Consider the following 17,756-nt stretch of genomic DNA (forward strand, 5'->3'; position numbering starts at 1 on the left):
AGCGTTACATAAACACATGTAATAGAAATGTTGACTTTAAGGTATTGATTGTGACACTTCGTTTTTAAGGTGTCACTACGCTGATTCTGGTTTAAGAAGGCTGTTGTTGACCTTATTGATGCTGTAGGTGCTTTGGAATGAGAACCTGCTCGTGTGTGTAGGTGTCAGCTAATGGGGATCTTTTTAATAAACAAATAAACTCCAGGCTCCACCAATAATAAGAAATGGTACTCTTCCGGTCTCCTAAATCAGCTTGTAATTGGCTGTCTGTCACTGGTATGAAACTTCATTTGCTGACCAGTCTCCTAAGTGGGCGTGGCAGTGGCAAAACCTCTGTGGCACAGATACAGGAAGTAACTGGAAGTTGGGGTGTTTCTATCTATATTAAATGTCTCTGGTACAGTGTACGATCCAGCATGTCTGTGGGGGTGTTTCTATCTATATTAAATGTCTCTGGTACAGTGTACGATCCAGCATGTCTGTGGGGGTGACCAGAAACACAATACAATCACTGTACTGATATCATCTAATCTGCATTCTAAGTCCTGTAACTAGGCCACACTACAGCAGCCCTTACTGGATCTGACGCAAGTCGCTCCACGTCAGTACCCACGAGCCCATAAAGAAACCCAAGCGGAGATAACAGTCAAATCACTCTGTCATTTCACTTCATTTCATCCCCCCCTCATCCCCCCATCACTCCTTAGCCCCTCTCCTACTCTCTGCCCCCTCATCCCCCCAACCCCTCTCCTACTCTCTGCCCCCTCATCCCCCCATCACTCCTCATCCCCTCTCCTACTCTCTGCCCCCTCATCCCCCCATCCCCTCTCCTACTCTCTGCCCCCTCATCCCCCCATCACTCCTCATCCCCTCATCCCCCCCATCACTCCTCATCCCCTCTCCTACTCTCTGCCCCCTCATCCCCTCTCCTACTCTCTGCCCCCTCATCCCACCATCACTCCTCATCCCCTCTCCTACTCTCTGCCCCCTCATCCCCCCATCCCCTCTCCTACTCTCTGCCCCCTCATCCCCTCTCCTACTCTCTGCCCCCTCATCCTCACCACAGCTGGTCAATATTGTTATATTGTTCCATTAGAAAGCTTTATTAAGCGGTCAGACGGGGCAAATGGCGCCTGGAAGCTGCCTGTCCTGTAAACAATAGGAAGGCAGCTGAGCACAGCACAGTAAACTAAGGCCACATTAGCGAGCTGCCTGGCTCTGAGTGAGTAAATATTTAAATGTGTTAGATTCACCCCAAATAGTCAGAGGGGATAGTTAGGGGTTAGCGCTGACTCAGATTCTGAGTCTTTGTGAAACTGACATGGATGGGCCTGTGGAATGATTTGTAAATTGATGCATACGTCAAGTAAGTTTGGCCACCATGTGAAAGTAGATGTAGAAAGAAGTAGAAAAAAGGATGTGAAAATAAAGAGGACATTCATCATAATGAAATACAGGATGTCAAGGTGTGTGTGTGTGTGTGTGGTGTGTGTGTGTGTGTGTGTGTGTGTGTGTGTGTGTGTGTGTGTGTGTGTGTGTGTGTGTGTGTGTGTGTGTGTGTGTGTACAGTTCACACACTCCACATGTACAGTGTATAGCCAGGCTTCACTTTTACTATGTGTTTTTATAAGGACAAGTGCTCAATTCTTGTTTATATCCTACGGTATATTTTTCTTGGCTGTATCCTATTATTTAATGTTGTAATTATCTTACAGCAATCATTCAAGTTTTGTTTAACCAAATCTAATCTAATCCAAAGGCTGTAGAAAAAAAGTTGGAATCATAGAAACACTTGCAGTACTGACAACAAAGATTTAGTAATAAAACTGACTCATTTTGGCATGTTGTCTTCTAACAAGCAGATGTGATACTTGGTTATTTGGCAGTTTCCCTATGATTCCAGACTTATCAGACATTCTATAGCATATGTATAAAATACATACATATGCTAGGGTTATGTGTGTGTGTTGTGAGTATGTATGTACAGTATAGTGTGTTGTGAGTATGTATGCACAGTATAGTGTGTTGTGAGTATGTATGCACTGTATAGGCATAGGTGAGTTCATGCATGTGCATTGCACTTGTATTTGTGTGTACAGCACAGTACCTCAGCACTCTTCTCAGGAGCTTCCATGCCCACCATGTTGTCTCTGACTAGCTGCTGAAGAAACTGGACCTGGGCAACGCTGAGGTAGAAGTCCAGACTGCTGGTCACATTCACCTCCAGAGAGTGACCACACACCACCACCTCCTACAGAGAGGAAGAGACAAGGGAGAGCGGGAGGAGGGAGGGAGCAGGGAAAACCAAATACAAAACAACATCAGGATTGTTTGCGACCTCACACATTTTGTCTTCCCCCTCTTTTCTCTCCCAAGTTTCACTCTATTTACTTTTTATCTCCCCTCTCCGGTGCCCTATCTAAAATCTGCTCTTCCCCCTTCCACTCCGTCCTCTCCTGGGTCCCACCCACAACTAGCAGTCCAGTCCTCACCCTGGAGGCTACATTTAACAGGATATCACTCACTAACACTGCGGGTTGAAACACACATGCACACACACACACGCACGCACAGGCCTGAAACATATAACTACATACACACGGATGTTAACCACCGCTGTGCAAACATATTACTTTCAGTTAGACTGTTGAAAATCAAGAGTTCCAATAAACATCAACATTTGCTATTCTTGTTTTTATGTCTGCCTGTAAAGCACTCTGTAAACACTGCTATTAGTTATCATTAGTACAGTAGTGCTAATTTCTAGTGTGCCTCGCAAGTGAACGTGCTCACTGCTCACCTGGGCGACTGTGCACCGTGCAGCCACCTTATCCGTGTGTGTGTGCAGAATTTCGGCCGGCCACAGCTATGCTGTTTTACGTGCGATCGGGCTGAAACTTCCAGGGGGTGTAAAGAGCACCCGTGTGGGTGACCTGACGGAGCCAGATTTTTTAATTAGGTGATTGCCCTAATTACCTAATGAAATGAAATGAAATGTGATGTCATCAGTGATGATGTCATCCTTCCTGGCTGAGGATAAGTTCAGTGATGATGTCATCAGTGATGATGTCATCACTGATCACGAGATTGCTAGTTATAGTAGTGAGATTAGTAGTAGTGGTATTATAGTTTACGGTCAGCATAATGAGATTACATATTGGCTAAATAATGATAGCTGTTCCCTTTGTATTATTAATATGTTAGTTAGAATAAAGTATACACATGCATGAATCAGTATGTAGTTCAATTGCTACCATGAGTGTCCTCCTGTTCTGTTTGTGTTGTTACTGGCGTCCCCCACATCTCAGGGAGTTTACAATCACCCTGTGTGTGTGTGTGTGTGTGTGTGTGTGTGTGTGTGTGTGTGTGTGTGTGTGTGTGTGTGTGTGTGTGTTTGTGTGTGTGTGCGTGCGCGCACATGTCTGTGTGTGTGTCAGTGCACAAACTATGGATTAGCTGTTATGCATTGTCAAGGGGCACGTTAGCGTGGACGGATGAGGCATCAAAGAGGCAGGAAGTCTCAGAGAGCCATGCCAGAAAACATCAGCTGTATAAGCAGAAAGGTTTGAACTCTGTGGGTCAAAAGCCTCCATTACATAGTGGACTGACTGAGGGCTTCCTAATGAGGAAGTTACTGTATGTTAAGAGGTAAAACTTAAATACATATGACATCTCACATAATCAATGTCTATTTTCAGTATGAAAAACGGATTGGGAGAGTAATGGCTGCAATCATGGTTAACAGTTTATGGTCAAAGGGCACAAGTGGTCAGTGTGTACTGAACAAATTGAATACTTCTATAGAGAAAACTTGTATGTTACTATGTAGTAAATTCACAGATTGATGTGAATGTTTGAGAAAATCCCTACAGTGTACAACAAACAACCATCTTGACAAGTGGTTATCATCAGACTTTAATATTAACATATTCATTAAAGCAATAATATGCAACTTTATTTTCTGTCGCCGATTGACATGATACAATGGGCCCTATCTTGGTACAGGCGATATTCCTTATTTGCACTTGCGCACCTGTTTGTACGTGCCTTAAGGCAGGGAAGATAGCAGTCTGCCTTGCGCCAGTGTCCGCCCGGCAGCAACTAAACGCATCCCCACCTCATGGGAGCATATTGTAATGATTTATACAAAAATGTAACTGTTTAAAAGTGATATAATTGTCTGGGTAGACGTGACCTCCCTGTTTTCTAAGTTAAAACAGCCCCGAAATATGGTGGGGATGCAATTCTCGGCGGGGATGCAGAAACGTTCACGGCACGTGCTGCAGGCGCAAATTAGAGCCGTGCCAAATCATCTGAGCCCCCAAAATGCCAGCGCAAATGGGATTTGGGCGGTCTTAGTTCCAGAATTATTCACAGGTGTGGCCAGGCAATGCCTGGGCGTTACGTCAATCAAAACCAATCAGATTCCGGTCTCGCGATCGCTGTTTGCGCGAGGCATGCAATATGCTGTAATTCTCTCCATGCGTAATAGAGTGGACTCACTCGTGCCGAGGACAGAGAGACATGGAGAGAGCTTATTGACAGATCGTCTGTGGTGCCAACGACCCTCCGGGTTATGGGATAGGTGAAGGGAATAGCCTATGTCCATTGTCCAACAAGTTTTCTCAATTAATTTCCCTCTTTGCGATGTGATAAAAGTTTCTCAGTGAGTTATAGTTGATTGCCTCACTGAATTATCTGCGATACCCAATTTTAGCAGCAGATTAACGGAGATTATGGTGCGCTCAAGCGCAGCGAGGTATTTAGCGTGTAAGAGGTGTTTTTAAAAAGCTCTTAGCGCAAAGTAATTGCGCGCTGCTGACGATAGGATAATGCCATCTATCCCACATTTTTGTGCTGAACCGGCTGGTTTGGCATGTGGCAGGCCTATGTCCAGTACAATTATAACAGACATGCAGCTCAAGGGCGCCCAGGCCTCCAGGTCAATCCTCTCCACCCTGCTGACTAACCCCAAAGAGATAAACCATGGTTTTAGGGAGTTTTACAGTGAACTCTACTCATCTAAGTGTGATGCCGCTCAATCTGATTTGAATGACTTTTTTTGACCCTCTTGAAACACCCAAACTTAGTGATGCTGCCAGAGAGGACTTAGACTCTGATTTCACATTGGAAGAAATAACTTAACTGCCATTAAATCATTCCCATCAGGTAAAGCAGCCGGGCCAGAATGACATCTAGCTCTAAGAAGGAGGAAGTCTTGCCTAAAACACTGTATGAAGCTAACATCTCCGTCATTTTGAAAAAGGGGAAGGAGGAAATAGACCCGGCTAGCTACAGACCCATAGCGCTTCAGAATTTTGATAGAAAAATTATCACTAAAACTCTTGCTGTCCGGCTAAATAAACATTTGTCATCCATCAGCGATTCTGACCAAACAGGCTTCATCCCGAATAGGTTCTCTTTCTCTAATGTCAGATGCCTCCTCAACACCATATATGCAGATCACAGTAAGACTAGTGGTGCAGCAATTCTATCACTCGACACACAGAAGGTGTTTGATCAGGTTGAGTGGCCTTATATGTTCGAGTCACTGCACAGATTCGGGTTTGGCGACTCATTCATATCCTGGGTAAAGCTAATATACTGTATGGCAGTCGGACGTGTTCAGTTATAACCAATGGCGATAAGTCAACCAGGTTTCCATTACTTTGTTCGGTCCAGCAGGGTTGCCGTTGCGCTCAAGCCCCTTGCCTTAGAAATACGTATTTACCCAAGCCTTGCAAGCCTGAAGGTCGAGGGTATTGAGACACGTATCAGTTTGTATGCCGACATAATATTATACCTACATAACTCAGAACAATCAATCCCCCCTCTCCTAGAATTAATTACAACCTTCGGTAGGCTATGCGGATACACAATTAACTGGACAAAGAGCGACTTTATGCCTCTCTCTGATGTCTTCACTCCTGGTTTCCTGGAAAATCTCCCATTCAAATTGGCAAAGGACCGCCTCACATATCTCGGTTTGACCATACCCAGAGATCCTAAACTAATATTTAAGTTGAATTTTGGTGACTTTATTTTAAGACACAAACACACGACACAAACAATGTATAGAAAATTGTCCATGATTGGCCGCATAAACTCGGTCAAGATGGTTTCACTTCCCAGCTTCCTCTATCTATGTCAAAATCTTCATATTTTCCTTACATTGGCTTTTTTCAAAGAATTGGGCTCCATAATTCTGTCCTACATCTGGAATTCTAAGAATCATAGAATTTCGAAAATTCACTTGCAAAAGCACAAGTCTGAGGGAGGGCTGGCCTCACCAGTGTTTAGACACTACTACTGGGCTGCCAATGTTAGGGCTCTAATGTTTTGGCGGGCAGGGGACCGCTGGGGATTTAGCACCCGGGGCCCCCCTGTGGACGAAAATGGAGGCCAGCTTTATGGCCAACTCCTCTCTGCCAGCAATCTTATTTTCTAAGCCAGAGAGGCCGGGGGCCTCTCAGGATATGCGTTTTGTTGTGAGAAACTCCCTCAGAATTCTAAACCAAGTTAGGAAGGCTTTGAGCCTACCAGATGTTTCCGTCCACACTCCTATTTGTTTCAATCACTCTTTTTTGCCCCCTTGGTCGAATAGAAGCTACCATGCCTGGAGTGAGAAGGGTCTGGCTTCCATCAAATACCTATACATAGATGGTCATTTTGCATCCTTTGAACTACTGAAGAGGAAGTTTAAGCTGCCTGGCACAAACTGGCTCAGATTCTTGCAGATCAGAAATTATGTTTGATCCAAGATTCGCACCTTTGAAGTGCTCCCAAATGAACATGCTTTTTTTATGTTTTTCTGAGCCCTCCTCAATCCAAGCATCTCATCTCTTGGTTTGTATGTCTGTTTGACAATTGCATCATGGCCTCTACTGAGAGGATCAGAGAGGAGTGGCAGGGGGAACTTGGTATTGATTTATCTGACATTATATGGGAAAGGAGTTTGTCTGTGATTCAACTCTGCTCAGTTAATAGCAGACACCAGCTGATGCAATTTAAAGTCGCTCACCGTCTTCACTACTCCAAGCATAAATTGAACAAGATCTTCCCCTCTGTCTCGCCACTGTGTGCCAGGTGTCAGGTTTCGGAGGGCACACTATCTCATGCCTTTTGGTTCTGCCCCTTACTAACGGCATTCTGGGCAAAAATATTTGATTGGTACTCTAAGGCGTACAAAATAACCCTTCAGCCGGAGGCAGAACTCGCCATCTTCGGCTGCTCTGAGTCCTCTCTGAACTTCCCTACAGCTGTGCAACAGTCTGACGCAGGGGACAACTGTTGCCAAAGAACTCATTCTGCAGGAATGGAAGTCCCCCTCTTCACCTTCTTTTCAATTATGGTTGATGGACATGACCTCTGTCATACGGATGGAGAAACTTAGGTTCCTGAGGACCAACTCACTTAAACAATTCTCAACTATTTGGGACCTGTTTTTAACTTACTTGATGAGGTTAGGGGCGACGGGTGATTTGCATGGCTGGTTTTTCATGGACCCCTTGTGTGTGTTCCCACGCACAGTCTCCTTTACAAGCACATAAGCACCTTGTGGAGCTGGTGGCACCATGTTGCAATATTGAGCATCGATAATATGTATGTGTACATGTATATATTATTCATTTATTTTTCCTGTGACTGAGCTTGTTTGTTTGTTTTGTTTGTGTATTGTTAAAAAAAATCTGAAAATATATATATATATATTTTTATAACAGGCATGCACTTGTGCTGGCCCCGTTGTTAAACGAGCGCAAACGCTAAATTACCGCTTTTGCGAAGATAGGGCCCCTTATCTTTTACCTTTGCAGTTTTAAACAACTTGAAAGGGTCTCTGATTCCTCTACCGCATCAGAAGTGATATGTTTATGGAACAACAGTGGTTTGTTTGGAATACATATAAGAAGGTAGATGAAATATCAGAAGCTGCAGTCTACATTGAGTGTTTTTATTATTACAGTATGTTAGGCGAGTGACTACACTGAGTGTTAAACACCACAGTAAAAACCTGTTCAACACCCAAAGGTGTTGCCAAAATCAAGAAAAGCAAGAATCTTGCAAATTATAATGTTGACTGTTTTACTGTTTCAATGCACTTGCCAATAGCGCCACTCTATTAGAAAATCTGACTAATCTTAAGAAAAAGATGTAATGCTGATTTATGGAAGGCTGTGTTGAGTATGTACTGACCTCTGCCGGTCCGCTGTCTGGGGGCAGAGTCTTGCTGAAGATGATGGCCGGGGCGGCGGTCACCCGGACAGAGAAGTCCGTCAGAATGGGAGTCAGGATGGCCCGGCGCTCCTGGTGCCTCCTGATACTGGCCAGAGACACACACAGGAGCATACAGTTAGCTGCTAACAGTATGCAGCAGGGGTGGCCAAACTACGGCCCGTGGGCCAACTGCGGCCCGCTGCCCGTTTTTAAGTGGCCCGCCATGAATTTAGCACACAAAAAATATATTAAAAAAATATACAGTACCGGTATATATTTTTTATTTCAATTTTAAAGTTTGAAACGGAAAAACAATTTTTTTTTTTCCCATTTTTTTTTCTCCATGTAAAACCATTGAAAATTGGGTAGTTGAGTACCCTGACCTGGTCTATTAATTTCTATTTCTTTTACATTTTTAATACTGAATGTTGGTGAAATTATCTCTGTCTTAAACTGTTGGCACAGGAAAAGATTTGAAAACATACAGAAATACCCATTGTAATAGGTGAGCACATCAATAAACTATGTGTCATATATTTATTTAGGTGGAAATTAAAAATTTTATGGCACAAGGGTTTTCCCCTCCTTTCTGTCTAAACAGGTTGAAAACTGCCACGCTTAATATTGTTTGGCCCGCAATTCCTTATATTTTTCTGTATGCGGCCCACAACCAAAAAAGTTTGGCCACCCCTGTAAGTTAGCATATACAGTACTTCATCATCAGCAAGGCTCAATCACTTGTATTTTACCATTACCATTTTGGGAAAAACCTTTGCAAACAATTGCAGATGGGGACTGTAATCAAGGTTCTACTAATGGGGATATTTACATTGAAATGAACTGTTCAGTTTTATGTGTACCATAATGTACTTTATGTTCATTTAATAGGTATTTTCACTTTCACTGAAAATGCAAGTAACGACATAATTACATTATAGGATACAAAATATAATCCCAATGTCACAGCGTTTCCAGCGTTATCCTTCAACAGTAACAACAACCATAAGGGACCACTTATTCACTAAAATTCACCCACTTCTATTTACTAATAACTTGTTATGGTTACCAGTTGTAAAATCTCTGTAAGACTGTCCCATCTGCCTAAGAATGACAAGTCAACACAACACAGTCAAAACCGCAAAACGTTCACAACTGAGCTATTGTTATGCCCCTAGCTGACAAGCAGACACACATTTCAAACTTGCTCTGGTTTTTCAAAATTCAAACCAGTAGGGTGGAATAGCTGAAATCCAAATAACAGACTTCAAAATCGATTTTCCCTTGCAGGCCAGACTTGTGAAATATTTCCATAACTGGGCATTTCAAATTTCTGGTCTAACACATTTTAGCTGGAAGCTTGAATATGGTTACAGAGACAGAGTGAGACGTTATTTGACAAGTCTCAATTGGGAACACCCCTTAATTGTATACACAAGCTCAAACTGAGACCTTCTCACATCAACTCTCTCCATTTCACTAATGTTCATTCCCACAATCAAGTCATATTTGTGGGAACATTTGTTAGCACTAAAACAAATATACAAGTGGGCTTTATAAGGTGGTGTTAATTGCCACATCTGCTGCTATTAAAACAATCAAGCGGCACGGCTTCCAATATTTATAGTTGGCCAGGATTAGAAAAGACCCTGTTTCTAGGTGGCCTGGAGTACAGTACTTCACCAGAACCAATATCATATTCACTTCTGCTACACAAATGTGCATTACCGGTGCCCTTAAGGGATTATTCCCAGACACATTTCTTTTCAGAGAGGGTTTGAGAGAGGCCTAATTCACAGATCAAGTCATGTGTGAGTGGCCGATTGGTGTTGGCTAATCTCCCCTCAGACAGGGAGTGAAACACTGAGTGTCCCGTTGCAGGAGACAGGTGCTATCATTCACCAGTAAGGCAAGGAGGCGTGCGGCTCACCTTACCACTGATATGGGGCCTCAGACTGGGCCGCGGAGCCTTGCATGGAAAGCCCCCCCATGGAAGGATTTGGCTGGGGATTTGTGACTGTGCGTGTTTGTGTGTACTGTATGTGTGCTTTTTTGCCTTTATTAGATAGCACAGTGGGCAGACAGGAAAGGTGGGGAGAGAGAGAGGAGATGACATGCGGCAAAGGACCACGGGTGGGATTCGAACCCCGGTCGGCCGTGTGAAGGACTAAGCAGCTTTGTGGTACGCGTTCTACCAGGTGAGCCACCAGGACCATACAGTATGTGTGCATTTACTCATGCATCTGTGGTCAATACACGTGTACATGTGTGCCTACGCACATATAATTATTTCTGCATGTACATACTGTATATGCTTGTGCACATCTCTGAATGGGTGTGGTGTAAACAACAAAAGATGGGGAGAATATTTCGAGTGAGTGTGCAGAGACCTTATGATTCATACAAAGCTGAACGCTGTGAACAGTAAGTGGGAAATTCAGTGACACGGACAGAGAGAGAGAGCCCCAGGTCGACGAGAGGAGGGGAGGTGGAGGGAGTTCACAGCTCCCTGACACTGGGGTCTTTCCTAGCCTGGAACCATACGCTGCGACGAGGACAGATCCTGTCAGCGGACCCACGGTGCTGGAATTTCCTCTCAAAGACCTCAGGAAGCCGGCCGAGCCCGCTCCCCGCTCCCCGATCCACCACTACGGGAATTGAACCCCTCCAAAACAAAAAGGAGAGCGATCACGCCACAAGACCAACGCTGGAGTGGCGGAGGGAGGGGAGAGATGGTGGAAGGAGGGGAGAGATGGTGGAAGGAGGGGAGAGATGGTGGAGGGAGGGGAGAGATGGTGGAAGGAGGGAGGGGAGAGATGGTGGAGGGAGGGGAGAGATGGTGGAGGGAGGGGAGAGATGGTGGAAGGAGGGGAGAGATGGTGGAAGGAGGGGAGAGATGGTGGAAGGAGGGGAGAGATGGTGGAAGGAGGGGAGAGATGGTGGAGGGAGGGGAGAGATGGTGGAAGGAGGGGAGAGATGGTGGAAGGAGGGGAGAGATGGTGGAGGGAGGGGAGAGATGGTGGAAGGAGGGGAGAGATGGTGGAGGGAGGGGAGAGATGGTGGAGGGAGGGGAGAGATGGTGGAGGGAGGGGAGAGATGGTGGAAAGATGGTGGAAGGAGGGGAGAGATGGTGGAAGGAGGGGAGAGATGGTGGAGGGAGGGGAGAGATGGTGGAGGGAGGGGAGAGATGGTGGAAGGAGGGGAGAGATGGTGGAGGGAGGGGAGAGATGGTGGAAGGAGGGGAGAGATGGTGGAGGGAGGGGAGAGATGGTGGAGGGAGGGGAGAGATGGTGGAAGGAGGGAAAGGTGTGAACCTTGGAAGTGGTGTGTGTCAAAACTTGTTACAGCCGAGGCGGTGTGTTTCTGTGGGTGATGGCGACAGGCAAATAAAGCCGTGAACTTGACTCCCCTTTCCTTGTTGGAACATTCTAAATCCCATGTTTAATTATGGCTGGGTTGTGGTAGTGGCTGAGGCTGGGGTATACAGTGCAGCACAGAGCCTCCAGTGCTGCGCCTTCCACGGCCCGGAGAGACGGGAACGAGGAAGCAACCACAGCCACCTTGAATGGTTGGTTTGGCAGCTGCCGGTCAGTGAGGGTGAGTTAACTTACAAGGCAGTTAAACACCAACTGTCGCTGCCAAGACCTCGACTAAAACAATAACCCTGAACCTCTGCAGCGTGAGCACACAGAGACTAATGCACTCACTGTTGTTGCCCTTAGTCATCAGGAAGCAAAACGCAAACAGAAAATGACAGAGAAAAGGCAAGAAAACAGGAATCTGCGCTGAGAGTTACTAGGTGTCTAAAATTTGTCTCTTTAGTGTCTTAGATTAGAATATAATCCATGAAGCATTTTAGATTAAAAAGCATAAAATATTTTCATTGAAATATGAAGCTTTTGCAAAAATATATATACTGTATATATATATTTTCCTGAAAACTTTTCGCGGATCCCCTGGCAAAGTGCCAAGGACCCCTGGGGGTCCCCGGACCCCCATTTGAGAACCACTGGTCTAAAAAACAACTGAATCATCATCATCAACCTTTATTTAAACAGGCAAGTTAATTAAGAACAAATTCTTATTTTCAATAACGGCCTGAACAATAGTGTGCATCTGTCCAGTGGGTACCACATGTTTACTGTTTAGTTACAGTACATGTTAGGTCATGCTGCAATCAATGTCTGAATAGAAATCCAGACCCACGAGCGTTTCAAAAGAAAGTTGAGTCGGCTCAAAAGACACTCAACATCTTACGGAGCCCAAAGTGTGAGCCCAAAATCTCACCTCATTGCCCGTTCAGACAATCCGGTCTCAGCTTGTCAGCACTCGGCCCCAACAGCCTCATTCTCATCCAGAGAGAGAAGAGAGTAAGAAAGAAAGAATGCAAGTGGACCGAGCCCCAGTAGCCCAATAGTCAGACTTAGTAGTAGGATGGCCAGGCAGAGTGTAAGACTACAACATAGGTCCAAGACTGCTACTAAAAAGGGATGTTTTACAACAGATCCTGGCTGCCATGCTTAGAGTAAGTCAGTACAAGGATTTTTGGATGGATGGCCAAAACTACTGGGGAGAGGGAGCGTCAAAAGGAGAGACAGCAGGGTGGTCTAGTGGTTAGAGACTGTCCCAATACAAAACTGTACGGGTTCAATCCTCTGACCTGTTGAAATGTCCTCGAGCAAGACACTCAATCCCTAGTCGATCTGGCTGAAAGCATCAAATAAAAGACACAAAACAAAAGAGACACAGAGCCAAGACGCAACGAGATGTCTCAATGCTTTGCAGCTGGAAAACATCACTTTTATCTTAGCTCTCACAAGACTCCTAAACACCTCATCCACATCCTGACATTGGCCTAATTCCACCGTATGTTTCCTATTCCTAAATGGCCGTCTTTGCTTGACCTAGGAGGTAGTTACTCAACTTACTTAGGCGGGCAGGAGAGAAACAGAAACAGCGAGATAGATGAACTGTGGTAGAGAGACTGATGAAAAAGAAAACACAAATAAGAAGAGAGGAAGAAAAAGACAGTCTTGAATTGTTGTAATAATAAAGGGTCTGATGGCAGGTCTGAGCTCTGGGCTCAGCAGGAGCAGAAGCAGCAGCAGCAGGAGCAGAAGCAGCAGCAGAAGCAGGAGAAGCAGCAGGAGAAGCAGCAGCAGCAGGAGCAGAAGCAGCAGCAGAAGCAGCAGCAGCAGGAGCAGAAGCAGCAGCAGAAGCAGGAGAAGCAGCAGAAGCAGCAGCAGCAACAGCAGGAGCAGCAGGAGCAGGAGAAGCAGCAGGAGAAGCAGCAGCAGGAGCAGAAGCAGGAGAAGCAGCAGGAGAAGCAGCAGCAGAAGCAGCAGCAGAAGCAGCAGCAGCAGGAGAAGCAGCAGCAGGAGCAGAAGCAGGAGAAGCAGCAGGAGAAGCAGCAGGAGAAGCAGCAGCAGAAGCAGCAGCAGCAGGAGAAGCAGCAGCAGCAGCAGCAGGAGAAGCAGCAGGAGAAGCAGCAGAAGCAGGAGAAGCAGCAGCAGCAGCAGGAGAAGCAGCAGGAGAAGCAGCAGAAGCAGGAGAAGCAGCAGCAGCAGCAGGAGAAGCAGCAGCAGAAGCAGCAGCAGCAGGAGAAGCAGCAGCAGCAGGAGAAGCAGCAGCAGCAGGAGAAGCAGCAGCAGCAGGAGAAGCAGCAGGAGAAGCAGCAGCAGGAGAAGCAGCAGCAGGAGAAGCAGCAGCAGAAGCAGCAGGAGCAGAAGCAGCAGCAGCAGCAGCAGCAGAAGCAGCAGCAGCAGAAGCAGCAGGAGCAGAAGCAGCAGCAGCAGCAGCAGAAGCAGCAGCAGCAGCAGCAGAAGCAGCAGCAGAAGCAGCAGCAGGAGAAGCAGCAGCAGAAGCAGCAGGAGCAGAAGCAGCAGCAGCAGCAGGAGAAGCAGCAGCAGAAGCAGCAGCAGGAGAAGCAGCAGCAGCAGCAGCAGCAGGAGAAGCAGCAGCAGAAGCAGCAGGAGCAGAAGCAGCAGCAGCAGCAGCAGAAGCAGCAGCAGAAGCAGCAGCAGCAGAAGCAGGCAGTCTCGCTGTTTCCTGGCAAGGCTCAATAGACTCACACAGTGAAGGGGCTCTCTCTGAAACAGCCTTGACCTCAGCTGTTTCAGAGACTGAGACTGTAGAGAGCTAGCTGCAAAAAGCCAACCTTTAGTGTGTGTGTGTGTGTGTGTGGGGGGGGGGGGGGTGTATTTGTACGTGTGTATATGGAGTGTGCATAAGCCACAAAGAACATATCAGAGTTGGTGATGAGTGTGTGATGAGAGTGCGTTTGTGTGTGTGAGATGTGCGTGAATTCTCCGCCAGGCCCGCTCAAAGCCCTGATGACCCGAGCGCGCTCAGTCTCAATCAGGCCGTGTTGATTTTGCGCGGCGCTGCATTCTTCCACTAGGCTTATTTTTAGTTGACAGGGAACAAATGTGGACTCCTTGCCTGTGATTCTGTGATTTTTGGGCCTGTTCCCTCTCAAAACATGAGCGGAAAAAAAAGGACGTGGGGCCAAACAGGCCGTTACACTAGTGCTTGTTTTAGCTCCCGAGTCTATAAAAAAATGACAGGGTTTGTAATTATGACTGTGCATGGAGAGGCTCCATGAGAGGGAGCTAACTCAATAACTATACGCTGCTCCCACATCAAGTGTGAGCAGATGAAATATGGGACGTTCACAGCAGATCACACACACACACACACACACACACACACACACACACACACACACACACACACACACTGTAGCACCTGACACAGTGATACATGTTAACACAGAAGATAGATAATGGATATTTGAGGTCTTAATGAATGACTCCCAGCAACAAGACAGAAATGGGGTTGGATGAACCTTCAAGGCATTCGGTTAATGAGGTGTTGCTGATATGCCATTTTATATTGTGGGGTGGCTGTGGCTCAGGAGGTAGAGTGGGTCGTCCACCACTAATCAGAAGGTCGGTGGTTCAATCCCCGGCTCCTCCAGTCCGCATGTCGAAGTGTCCTTGGGCAAGACACTGAACCCCAAATTGCTCTCGATGGCTGTGCCTGCGTGGTACTGTAGCTTGCCGCCATCAGTCTATCAATGTGTGTGTGAACGGGTAAATGTAGGCATGTGTTGTAAAGTGCTTTGAGTGGTAGACTAGAAAAGCATGATATAAATAAATGACCATTTATTGTTGGATAGACAAGTGTCACAGGTCGAGATGTGTGTCAGATACCCCCTGTTTAATTTGTGAAGTGATTTATGATTGCACAAGATTATCACCCAGGAAGTGGGAGTTGGCTTTAGATAGGATATATGTCGTGGCATTTCCGCTGCCATTCCCTCTCTCCCAGTGCTAGATGAAGCAAGCCACATAGTCTCTGTCACTGCTGTTCTCTAGAGTCTTTCATTTATTTTCACGTATGGGTGCGAGTGTGTGTGATACTTTTTTCTAATAGCGTCTTATGAGAGGAGGCTGGTTGTAGCTAGTCTCCACACCCAGGCTTGAGCTGTCCATTGACGTGATCTGTCATCGCCCCGGCCAGTCCCAGGTAAGCCAACTCCTGTTTGTTTGACTTCTTGTGTGATAACTTGTGCAAAGTCGTTCTGTTGATGTTGTAGCGGGTCTGGTTTGTCTAGACGCGAGCTTGATTCTATTTTGAGAACTGAGCCCGTTACACAAGTTTCTTACTGAAACTGTAAGGTGAGCAAGCCTAAATTTGGACCACATTTTGTGTCACACAAATACAGGAGAATGGGTGAAATCCAGCCTCCCCCCCCCCGAAACTGGCTCCATGCTTCCTCCGAGACATGGGCAGTAGCCAGCCGCTTCTTTTCACCTGACAGGGGAAGCTTCACCGGTAGGACATAGCACATGGGAGGATCACGCAATTCCAACGAGTTCCCCTGCCTCCGAGCAGGCGCCCCGAACGACCAGAGGAGGCACCACTTCAGCGACCAGGATATTGCATGTTTTGGTGAGGGGTTCCTATATGAAGGAAACCCCGAGGGGGCACGGGGAGAACAGGCAAACTCCACACAAAAAGGCCCTTTGACGAACAAGCCTCCCTTTTCTTTCTCAAAACGCATCAGTCTTAAAATAATTAGCTGGGACCAGAGCTAATATCAAGACAAAGTGCATCTGATAAAAAGATTAGGCACACTTCCTCTTTTCACGAAGCACACTGACAGGGTTAATCCAGGTAAATAGGTTATTATCCCTTATTAATTTTCCTTGTTAAATCTATACCAATCACCAAAGAGGAGTTGGAGATTCAAGACCATTGTGATAATTATCTGATTGGTACCTACAGTATGTCCAATTTTGGAACAACAAAATCACACACTGTAAATCTTGATGATAGAGCTGGAGGAAGTGAATGGGACCATAAAAGTGTTTGTGGCTGTCATTGAAATGTGCTAGTTTGTGTGCAGCCACCGCAGAAGCCCAACCTGCTGGCCATGTTCCACTCCAGCGCCGGGTTCTGGGAGCTCCTCTCGGTGTCCGCGGACACCCCGCCTTTCGCTCCCTCCTTCTCCGGCTTGAGCTGCTCCCACTGGGCCGTGCCAATGTTGATGGACTGGAGGTCGAGCTGGTACTGACGGTCCTCCACCTCTGAACCCGGGTCGCGCAGGATGCCCAGGTTCAACGCACGTCTAGTGGGGAGAGAGAGAAAAGGTGATTTGGAGTATTCATTACCGTATATTAGTTTTGTAGTAATTCTAGGAAAGCACAGGTTAAGCACTAATTCTCTGGAAGAGATCAATGATGATAGAGAATGAGAATTTAGGTGAGGACATCAGCAGGTCCACTGCCTATCAGAGGTAACTAACAGGGAAAACTGAATAAGGTTTTAGTTGTGTACATTAGTAAGAAGTTACTTTTGTCTTTGTCTTTTTTGCTTACATGCACAGTACGTGTGGTGTTTGAGTACAAGTCGCAACAAGCTAAACAGTACAACCCTAAATGTACAAAACATGAACATGTTCTCTTTATGGTGTCTGGCTCAGGCTGTTCTTTATATAGTCAATTACAATAAAGTACATTACACAGTACAGCTCCAGCAGTAGAGCAGGTAGTCTGTTATACTCAGAGGTGCTGGCACCAGTCAGTGCTTTATTAGGCCCAGTTCCTTCCAGGCTGATTTATGGCTAAATGAAAGCCTATGGGAGACACTCACATACCCAAACTCAGAGAAAGAACCTTGCAGGCCTCAGGTGAAATCATTTGCCTTTTAAAAAGTTCTGCTTTATGCCAGCTTATCATCAGCAGTAAACATTGTTTAAGAGCCGGCAGGATGGCACAGTAGTCTGGAGACTGGGGCCCTCACTGCCTCTCTCTCTCTCCAGGAACACAGGCCTGTTACAGTATACACAACCTTTCACATGCTAGAGGAGATGTAGAGATATGTCAGCGTGGGCAGCGCTGTCTCTTTAGTTCCAGTGCTACAGTCAAGTGAGCAAACATCATCCCATCAGCGCCAAGGAACCATGATGTCATCTATTTTGCCTTTGAGAGACAAGATCCTGACGAATTCACGAGGCAAAAGGAATAATCAAAATTCAA

The 17,756-nt window shown here is 46.1% G+C and overlaps 1 protein-coding gene across 1 annotated transcript in view; it reads right to left on the reverse strand.

Moving 5' to 3' along the window:
- vps13b (vacuolar protein sorting 13 homolog B) overlaps positions 1-17,756 on the reverse strand; it is a 661,063-nt gene that overhangs the window by 214,059 nt on the left and 429,248 nt on the right. The window contains exons 32-34 of the mRNA XM_083634457.1: positions 16,643-16,846; positions 8,194-8,320; positions 2,108-2,251 (exon numbers count right to left, since the gene is read on the reverse strand). Of these exons, the coding sequence (XP_083490583.1) occupies positions 2,108-2,251; positions 8,194-8,320; positions 16,643-16,846 (475 nt within the window). The remainder of the gene's footprint in view (positions 1-2,107; positions 2,252-8,193; positions 8,321-16,642; positions 16,847-17,756) is intronic.

The sequence above is a fragment of the Poromitra crassiceps genome (genome assembly GCF_964638095.1).
Source record: "Poromitra crassiceps genome assembly, chromosome: 1".
In the NCBI taxonomy this organism is placed as follows: Eukaryota; Metazoa; Chordata; class Actinopteri; order Beryciformes; family Melamphaidae; genus Poromitra; species Poromitra crassiceps.